This window comes from Nuphar pumila, chromosome 13 (assembly GCF_984573655.1).
Source record: "Nuphar pumila chromosome 13, dmNupPumi1.hap1.1, whole genome shotgun sequence".
In the NCBI taxonomy this organism is placed as follows: domain Eukaryota; kingdom Viridiplantae; phylum Streptophyta; class Magnoliopsida; order Nymphaeales; family Nymphaeaceae; genus Nuphar; species Nuphar pumila.
Window position 1 is genome coordinate 20,029,701 of NC_143261.1, and position 10,684 is coordinate 20,040,384.

Below are 10,684 nucleotides of genomic sequence, written 5' to 3' on the forward strand. Positions count from 1 at the left end.
CTGCATATCAAGCTGATCGCTTTGTTGACAGTAGAGGTGATGTTGGACTGCATCTTTTTTCATAAAACATGGATCTAATTGTCAGATTTTAGTTACAGAATCATAATTTTTTCATAAAACTGAATAAACTACTCTAATGACTGGTCGTGTCTAGCATTATGAAAGTTAAATTCTGATCTATCCTCGCCATTTGTTTGAATATGTGCCTAAACTTGGAAGTGCATTTCCTGTGATCGGGATAGCGGAGGCCCTGTTTGCTTGGAATTGGACTTTCATAACCCAAGATTTTTATCCGGAGCATCCTTCTGGTGGTTCCATCATTGCCAAGAAAAAAAGGATTTGTATTTATTGTTGTTTTATCCATGTCAATAACTTGGGATTCTTTTAATCATTTTTTTCTTCCAATTGTTAGATGTGATACTGTTCTACAGTATATCAGCGTACTATTCTTGCTTGTAGGGCCATTGTAGCTTAACAAAATTTTGAATTGTGGATTGAAATAAAGGACATGACGCAACATTTTACATCACTATGTTGGTCTTCGCTGAACTTAGGGACAAAATGTTACCTTAAGGCCAATTCATCTGTTGGTTGTCAGCAGAAGTGGTTGGGATAATGTCAGGTTGCAAAGATCTGCGTCAATATGCCTCATGATTTGTATGGAAGCCGGTGTGCCAGTCATTGCACTACTTTTAAGAGAATCTTGTGTGTTCTTGTTTTCCATATCATATTTATGATTTATGTATATTATATCCATTCACTGTTACATTTGTCTATTTGTGAATCGATGTGACAAGAGGCTGAATCTGTGGATGAGTACGTTTGTCGCAAAATGGCTGTATCATAGTTACCTGGTTCTCTACTTTCAACAGGAAACTGCGCCATGGCCTCATGTTCCTGGCAGTTCCCAGATCTTGTTAGTTCAAATGAAACTAATGCAGCATACTTAGATCTTTGGGTGGGCTGTTAAATGAGCCGAATGAACTGAACAGAGGAAGTTCAAGCTTAGCTCGTTATTATGGCAAGCTGAAGCAAGCTCGAGCTTATGGTGCTCGTGAGTTTAAAATAACAAGCTGGCTTGTTGCAAAAAAACTACATTTTTAAAATTGAAAATAATAGAATTTATATTCTAAACCTACTAGACCAAGCTCAATCACACATTTACCAAATGAATACATTATTTCAAAGCTGTAAGCAATAGCATTTGAACTCTAAAAGTTATTGCTTGCAAGCTCAACGCTTCAACCATCTACACTTATGTAAAATATATTTATGACAAGTTAACAAGCCTGTACAAGCCAAACCAATCCGAACACCAGTTTTTCGTGTCTGGCTTGCCATGCTCATTTTAAGAGCTCGAACGAGCACTTTACGAGCCAAATACAACTTGTCTTGTTTCCCAGATTAGTTTGGGACCTAACTATCTGCAACCAATGAATCTGGTGCCCCTGGGCTGTGCATATTCACTAAGATCAGTATCGTGAGAATGTTGTTATATTAGGAGGATTAGGTATTCGAATAGGGTTAGAGGCAATCCTCCAACGGTAATCAAGCAGAAGGCACATTAATTTCCACTAAGGGGTGCAACATTTCAAAATCCTGTCTAGTAACCCATGGGCAACTATGAGATGGGTCATGGCATCTTTATCCCTTTCAGTCAGCAACATATTTAGGAACAGGATTAATCATGGTAGCTTCACTGAACTGAGGGCATTACCTATTCAATTTTTAAGCTTTCACCGTTTAGAGGGTTGTTGCATGCATAAACATGATGGAAGTCCCTCCAATTCCATTGCGAGCCCCTAAGGCTAGGGGTGGCAATCGGGTCGGGTTGGCGGGTCGGGTTGGCGTGTCAGCATACCTCAACCCGAACCCGACCCGTTTATTAAACGGGTCGGCTGTGGCAAACACGAACCCGACCCGTTTAATAAACGGGTAACCCGACACGACCCGCCAACCCATTTAATAAATGGGTTGGGTCGGGTAAACGGGTTTTCAGGTTCACGGGTCAGGTTGGCGGGTTGACGGATCGGGTAGGCAGGTTGGCGGGTCGGTTGACGGGTTGGCGGGTTGGGCAGACGGGTTGGCGGGTTGACCCACCCGCCTAACCCGTTTATTAAACGGGTCAGCCAGGTTGGCGGGTTGGCATACCCCCAACCCGAACCCGACCTGTTTAATAAACGGGTTACGCGGGTCGACCTGTTTATTAAACGGGTTGGCTTAAGCCCAACCCGAACCCGCCTAAGAGGCGGGTTGGCGGGTCGTGTCAGAAATTGCCACCCCTACCTAAGGCCATGGTTCCGATTTGTTTTCCACCAAACAAATGGAGTCTCCCACGACAGACAAACGCACCCTATAGCTAGAGTTCTGCTTGGTATAGTCTACATGACAGCCTTTTGTAGGATAAAAGCAAACAAAAGAAACTTGAGGGCATGTTTGCGGCCATCACACCCATAGGTAAGTAGCTGAGATTTGTTTTCCTAAGGAGATTTGGAAAACACTTTCATAGAAAATTTTGCTCCCATGCGAAAATTAGAGATTGTGTATGCCAACCCAATCAACCCAACAGAAACAGTATGGATGCAGCATAACTGCCTTCACCAAACTTCAAGACTAATTGATGAAAACAATCATGGATAAATGAAAGAGTAAGGTTACTTTAACTTTGTTAAATTAGAGATCTACAGATACATTGTTCTTGCAGTAGATAACAATTTGTAAAGTGTAATGCAAAAGCTTGAAAAAAAAACAAAAAAAAAGATGATTTTAACAACAGTTTTCATCCACTTAACCAATATTTTGATTGGTACCACCAAAAGTATATCACTCAAGGATGATCCGTCACTGTATCAACTCCCATCACTTGCTTTTGCAGCCTCTTCTGGCTGGCAAGACTCCACCACTACCTCTTCCCAACTGCCAAAGTTCTCACTCTTGGATGAATCCAGAATCACAGAATCTGCGTCACCCACCAGCTCATCTCGTGCAACTAAAGACTTCTCCACTGGCAGATCCATCATGTTTTCAAGGCCTTGAGGAACCTGGTTGTGATTTGCATCATCAATCTCATTTCCATGATTTCCTTCAAATGATTGGTCATCACTTTTGACGTCAGGCTGGAAAGCTTCTGCAGGAACTACAACTGACAGGTATAGACCACCCATCGATGGGTCAACCTCGTCATTCTTATGTATATCAACTGACTGCTCTACTGCAACGGATGGTACACCATGGGGAGGAGCAACAACAAGAGTCGCCTGGCTAGGGTTGGAAATAGGTCCGACCATTGGCACATCAGCAGTCGTCTTGCTCTTTAATATCTCAGCAGATGGGTCTGTTTCAGTCATTGGATGTACGCCATGGGGAGCTGCAAATAGAGTGGCTGAAACTGATTCACCCATGGGCTCTGCCTTTGGCAAGAGAGAGTCACTGCACTTCACGGTCTCAACCAATTGGCCTGTCTTCTCTTCAGACGGTAACTCTTGCACTGCAACAGTAGGCACATCTGTGAAGATAGCACCCTCATTTTCCAGCAAAATCAGATCTGAGGGTTGTTTAATATCAGTTTTAATATGTAATGCTTGGCATACAACTTCATCGTTCTGGTTGGCATCTTGTTGATCCTTGGCTAGAATGGTTTCCTCTGTCCCCTGATTCCCACTTGCTTTCTCAGTCTCATGCTCTGAAGGTACATCTTCATTTTTCTGAGTTGTATTTTCATTTCCAAATTCAGGATCTGATTTTCCCATTTTTATTTCAGTCTCTAAGATCAGAGATTCTTCATTAGCATCACTGGGTAGACTTGCAGGCAATGGATTGATCTTCTCTTTTGGCATATCATGCACATCCTCAGTCTTGACTTCAGGAAGTAAAGCTTCTGGTGTACCGGCAGGTGCCTCGTTTCCATCACCAAGTGATCTCTTGGTCTGGATGAGTTCATTGCTATCTGAAGCTTCTTTTGCTCGGTTGCCAATGCCACAATTCTCAGATGCGGAAGCTGTCACCGTTACTTGTATAGTTTCTTTTGACTGCCTTTCAGGCAGGGTTCGTTCAATTCTGTTTGAAGTATCAATGGTGTCTACAGCCTTGGTCTTCGCATGTAAAACTTGGGGCATAACAGAGACCGGTTTGTTGACATCATTTTGCAGCTCCTTTGGAGTAACAGGAGCAGCTTGTTTCTGCAACAACTCATTTGAGCATTTGACTTCTTCAGTATGTGTAGCTTGTGGCTTAGCCAGTGTTTTCTTATTAACATCATTAGGAGCATCTTTCTGTGGATGTGAAAGATTGCTTTTCTGGAAACGTTTGGCAGATCTGTCACTCTTAAATACAGATTGTAAAATATGGGCAGATGCAGGCACCACATTCCGTGGTTCTTTTGTTGGAATAGCTATCTCAGTTCTTTGGAACATATTAACATGTGGTGCAACATCATTCGCAGCAGAAATGGGCACAGATAGACCTGGTTCAAACACTACCCCTCGCAAAACTGTGCTTGTATCACCCACTCTAACAGTAAGCAAGTACCCGGCATCAAATGAACCATCAAGCACACCTGACACAATCTGACCCACTATAGCATTATCAGAATAACTAGAATCAGCTTTCCTGCGTCGACGCCTCACCCTGCCAGACCCTGAAGCATTATCACAGTGAAACAGGTTGTCATCCTTACGAGGCCGACCACGCTTTCTTTTTGCAAGTAGAAAATCAGTTGAAGCAGGAGCAGTTGCCCCGAAACCATCTTGGTTCATCTCTTCTAATTCAGTGGAAGATGGCACACTTTGCCTGAAATCCCTGCAACATGGAGTCAATAACTAGAGTCTCCTCATACTCATCAAAATGCATATCTAAAAGGATAATTGATAATTAACATATAATAGAGATGTCATCTCATTTCATGACTACAATGTGTGCTCATAAGCGTGTAACACTTGCCATTTCTTAGTTAATTGAAGTTCAACAAGTAGGAAAGCAATTTCAAATGCCATTTTCCATGACTTAACAGGATGGACCAGATGACTTCCACCTGACAGATTCCATGCATAGAGGTGTCATTTAATTAGCAAGAGGTAAAAAAATTGCCATACGTATGGAAGTATAAAGAAAAACACTATGTTATAGCAATATGTGATCTTGAACTTGTTCCATCTGCAGCAAATCAAGCCTTCACTTACTAGACCACACAAAGGAGCAAAGCATTATCCAACCTTCACTAAGCCCCATACCTGGCTTGAAGAACCAACACAATGCTCTACGAACTGAAACTTCAATTGAAGAAAGCTTCAAGTGATCCACTCAGGGCACTCCAACCCTGTAACAGTGGATAACCTGTCAAGTCGGGAAAGCATTTGTCTCATGAGAAAAAAGAAGACCCCTCGCTTTTTTAGTATATGCTACCCAGGAATTTGATTGGTCAATGTAAGGATATTTCCAGCATTTGTCTCTAAAGGGATGAGCTCAACAAAGAACTTGTTCATCTCTTTAAAAGTCAAATATTAGTTTGACACATGCAGATGCAATTTGATATTTCATCCGTTGAGAGGATTAAATGGCTGCATTTTGACCTATCTTGGATTGGCCTCTCTAGTCTGGGTCTGATGTTTCTACTTGGACTTGTAACTCAGTGACAACTCGTCATTCATCTTACTTTCTCTGAATAGGATAAAACTTTGCGTTTCCTAAAAAAATCAAAATTTGATATCCATGATCTCATGTTAACAACGGTCCACACATACAAATCACCTAGCAGAACAACTCTCAGATCAAACACTTCCCATTTCACTCAAGTTTGAAGGGGGCATCATCAAGCAGCATGCATAATAACAATTCTTGTTGAACCATAAGCACAACAATTTGTTTTCTTTATTTTCCCTTTTAACTGCTCCATTAAGGCTCTAATGATCAATTCTTTGTTAGAAAAGCAGTCACTCCCTTCATGTTGATAATTTTATCTCCTTTCTTTGGCTCCCTCCCCCCACCCCATGGACCCAATTCAAAATGCCACTGCTGCTGGTGCATGGTGCTTTAAATGCTTTGGATCAACTAATTCAATGAACAACCCTGATTTTTCTGTAAACTTTTGGTGCAATATACACATGTTTTCCCTTAAATAAACTATCCAGGTCACATTATCTAGGGCCCGATCTGCAAAACAAGCAGTAAAATATTAAAAGATTTAACAGGTCATTGGATAGAATGGTACTATGATACTATCAATATACGGAATTCCACTGATATATATATATATATATTATATGTGTGTGTGTGTGTAGAGAGAGAGAGAGAGGAATGCTTGTTAGGTCCACAGTCAGGATCCTTTGGAATTCATAGTTGCAGGTGTTTTTTGCTTGATCTGAGCTGGTAGATGTGTTTACCACAGTTTACTCAATAGAAAACATGTATTAGAGTAGGTATTTTTCATACTCATGTTTTTTCAAGAAAGATAAAAAATCAATCACTGATACCACATAAACTTAATGATAAAACATTCAAGTTCTTTCATTAAATCAATTTGATCCAGAGCATTTAGCAAGCAAGCAATGATGGACACATCTAGTCTACTGGTTCGGATCAGGTAAAATACACCTACAACTATTTTGAAGGTTCATAATATATTTATAAAACCCGATTAAACCTGACCTGACCCGCCTCCAACCCAATATAGTAGTCATCGAAGACTCAAATTTATAAACAATGTCAAAGTGCATCAAATAATTATTAGATCACAGCATATTAGACCATGTTGACATTCTAAAAGCATATACATAAGAAGAGCTTAGAGTCATCAACAAGGATGATGACTAATAAAAATAAAAATCAAGGTTACAACACTAATGAACAATGAACATGAAAACTAAATTGGGTTATATACTTTTCTTTGGAAGAAAATAAAAATGCACTAAAAATAAAATTAGGTTAAAAATGATAAGAAGCCCTTTTAATCACAGAAAATTACAAAGTATGCAGAGAAACAGTGACTAAAACAGATCAACAACAAATAGTATAGTTTTTTAGATTCTTGCCAGTTTGATAAGCACATAAGGAATAGATATTCTGGCCATGCAAGCCTCACAAAATTTTCACTTCACTCTCTGCCTTCCTCATCCTAAACCTTCGTGCTTAACCCATTCCCAAGTTTGGTTCACTTTCAAGCTCATATTTAGTGCCCCCAAATGCGACTACCACCCTAGACTTCATAACACAACTGAAATTTTCGGAAAATAACCTCTTTTACATGTTATTTGAAACAACAGTGATGTCCTAAAGATTAAAAAAGAAAAGCACGTTTAATCTTTTAGCATGCAGAATCATAAGTTTAAAAAACAAATAAAGGAGAGAGAGAGAGGGGAAGCGCACATAAATTAACCCCAAATTACTCCCATTCATGTAAGTTGAAACCCTAAAGTAGGCTTACAACGACTCATTGCTCTTCATACCGCAATCAAAACCGACAATCAGCCACTTGCAGTTGATCCGAATCAGTCAAACAAAACCTTGATCGTATTTCTCATCATGCTACCAAACTACAATCCCCCTCCTCCTCAATCCCTCCTCACACATTATTCTTCTCGTAGAAGCGACGTATTTCGAAGCAGAATGCATGCAATTGGCTACTGTATTGTATGAATACCAAGATCTCTCTAACAGACCTTATCCTTACAGTGGATCGTTAGCAATAACATCCACCGGGAATACAAAAATTCTCGCCTCCTACAGACATTGTCAAGGTAATGACAACAACAACAACAACAGAAAGAGAGACAGAGAGAGAGAGAGAGATTCATTGTCAATCACAAATATATAATGGCATCAAATAAAGTTAAAATTGTAACAGAAAAATGAGGCATCAGACAATAATGGCACAAAATAAGAGACAGAGAGAGAGGAGCAAATACTTGAGTTTTATCGTTTTTCCCTTTCCCGTTCAATCTAGGATGAAAATATGCTTTCCCAACAAAATAAATAAATAAACTAAATCTCTTAACATTTCCAACAGGCATTAGAGAGGCTCTAGAAAAATCAGCCACAAGCATTAAAACAAAAATGAAAAGATAAAAAAATGTAATTAACTAGTTAGCTCCATAAAATCTCCCTAATTAACAGCGAGAAAATAGAACAGAAATGGGCGATACAAAAATCGCAATTATGGCAACGAATTTGGAGGAACAAAATAAGACCAACAGAATTAGAATGTGTTATTGTAATAATAAAAAAAATGGGTGAAGGAGGAGAGAGGGTTTACCTCCGCTATTTGTTGCGGGGTTAAGGGTTCGGAGGACGCAGCGCCTGGTTTTAACCCTAGGGTTTGCTTCGGGATAAACGGGGGAAGGATGATCGTGTCAGTATCACACGGTAAATACACCAACAAGGGTGTTTTCGTCACATCATAAAATATTCCCTTTTTCCTCCTTTATGAAAAAACCGAAAAAATGGAACATTTCGTGTAATACAGCCCGCTATTACCGTTTTGTTCTAGCGAGAGAACCTCGCCTCGTCGATTTTTTCCCTTTTTTTATGGTTAATAAAATGACAGATCTGTCCATTGATTTTATCAATAAATACCAGAGTTGAGGGCCGAATGGTAGCGGAAGTGGGTCGGTGTTCCGACCCGGGCATGATACAGGTAAAACAACCTATAAGCGATTTCGAATTGGATCCAAGAATCAAGGCGTGGACGTCGGCTCATGCCGGTCCGACAAAAAGGCCCATAAGTCAGACCGACTCGACCGCTCTGGATCCGCCGACTAGGGCCGGCTCATTTGAACTCGTAAAATAGGCTCGGCAAGCTGAACATGAACGATAGATACTCGGCTAGACTCGTATAAACTTAGCTTGTTAAGCAGTGAAAAATATGTTTTAGATATATTTTACATCATATTATAGAATAAATAACATATCATTTAACTATTCGGTTTGTCAAAAATAAGTTTTGCAGTAAAATCATATTGCTTCTAGCTCTAAAGCAGTGTGTTATTTTGGTAATCTTATTTAGGGCTGGTAGGAGCCAAGCTTGGGATGTTAGGCTCGGCTTGTTAAGGGTACTCCCCATCTCGAGCTTGGCTCATCAGCTCGTCATGAGCCAGCCGAACCCAAGCTCATTGAGAGTTGATCACAAGCTGGCTTGTTTTCTTTAAAAACATAATTTTAAGTATTTTTAAGTTTGATAATCTTTAAAATGCATATAATAAATCTTAAATATTATAAAAGTGGAAGTAAGAGTATAAGTGAAAAAAATTGGATGCTTTATAATTTTTTTCTTTATTGACATTCTCGTGGTCTGAGCTGAAAATGTAATTAAAAATTTGTATAGGCATTTGCATAGAGTTTTCGTAAAAAATAAAGTGTAAATTACATGGCACATTGTAATTTTCTCAAATATTAATGAATTATTATTTATAACACTCCCTTTCTCTATGTCTCTAATTAGGGATGCACAATGAGTCGAGTTTCCTCAAGCTTGACCAGTTTAAGCTTCGCTTGAGCTCTTCCATAAAAGTTAATGAGCAGAGTTTGTACACAAGTCCAGGCTTGATCTATATAAATGAGACGAGTTTGATCAAGCCACTAAACTCGATAAAGCTATCGAGCTCCAGTTGAGCAAACTTTACCAACTTGCAATTTTTTACTACTATGATAAAAAAAAATAATACATATTCTAAAAATACGGGTTAAGTTATTATAAAGCGTAGAAAGTTATACTTGCAGCAGATTCAATAATGTGACCCTTTTCAAGAAAAGTGGAAAGTATGCTCATTAGGAAAACACCAATTGTTGTTTATACTTTTGCAAATATATTTTATATATGAAACCAAGATGAGTTTTGAGCTCAAGCCGAGCTTGAACAAGGGTGTTTTTGAGCGAGCCGAGTTTGAACAACCTAGGCTCAACTCATACGAGCTACATTGAAAATGTCGATAGTGAAGTGGCTGAATCAAGTAGAATGGGACATAATTGGGCCAGTCGAGTTCAAGAGTCAAAATGAGCACATCGAGCAGCAAGGTACAAGTTACACGGTCAGTCAATGGCAGCAAGCAATAAGGTTATACGGATTAAGTAGAGTGTTAAAGGTAAGGTGAGATGTGCAGCAACCAAGGTATATATATATATATATATATATATATATATATATATATATATATATATAGAGAGAGAGAGAGAGAGAGAGAGAGAGAGACGACTGGAGAATAATCTAACCTATACTTCAATTAGGGCTAATCTCTATATTAAATAGAGATAGTTCAAGGAACAAAATTACACCCATGTCCCTCATTAAAGAATAAGATTCAAATAACCTCTAGTTTAGAGAAACTTATTTACTAAAAACATCTTAGTCTCAACACTCCCCCTCAAGCTGGAGCATAGATATCAATCATGCTTAGCTTGTCACAACACTTTGAGAAATTTGGTCTTGCCAGGGCTTTGGTAAAAACATCAGCTACTTGATCTTCGGAAGATACATGATCGGTGCAGATATACCCAGCCTGAACCAAGTCGCGAACATAGTGACAGTCAACTTCAATATGTTTAGTCCTTTCATGAAACACTGGATTGTTGGCAATATATGTAGTAGCCCTATTGTCACACATCATCAACATAGGTAGGGATACTTTCTCCTAAAGCTCGGTCAAGACTGATTTTATCCACATAATCTCAGATGCAGTCTGGGCCATTGCTCGGTATT

At 39.3% G+C, this 10,684-nt stretch overlaps 1 protein-coding gene across 1 annotated transcript; it reads right to left on the bottom strand.

Annotated features, from left to right (window-relative positions):
• Nucleotides 1-2,633: 2,633 nt before the first annotated feature.
• On the bottom strand, nucleotides 2,634-8,294 carry LOC149818011 (uncharacterized). The gene is made up of 2 exons (XM_089984478.1): nucleotides 8,246-8,294; nucleotides 2,634-4,788 (listed from the first exon to the last, which is right to left on the bottom strand). Exon 2 carries the CDS (start codon nucleotides 4,752-4,754, stop codon nucleotides 2,850-2,852), a length of 1,905 nt encoding a protein of 634 aa, XP_089840604.1. The 5' UTR covers nucleotides 4,755-4,788; nucleotides 8,246-8,294; the 3' UTR covers nucleotides 2,634-2,849.
• Between the last annotated feature and the right edge of the window lie 2,390 nt (nucleotides 8,295-10,684).

What these genes read in the sequence shown, in the direction of transcription:
- LOC149818011 (XM_089984478.1), bottom strand. Translation starts at nt 4,754, where the DNA reads ATGAACCAAGATGGTTTCGGGGCAACTGCTCCTGCTTCAACTGATTTT.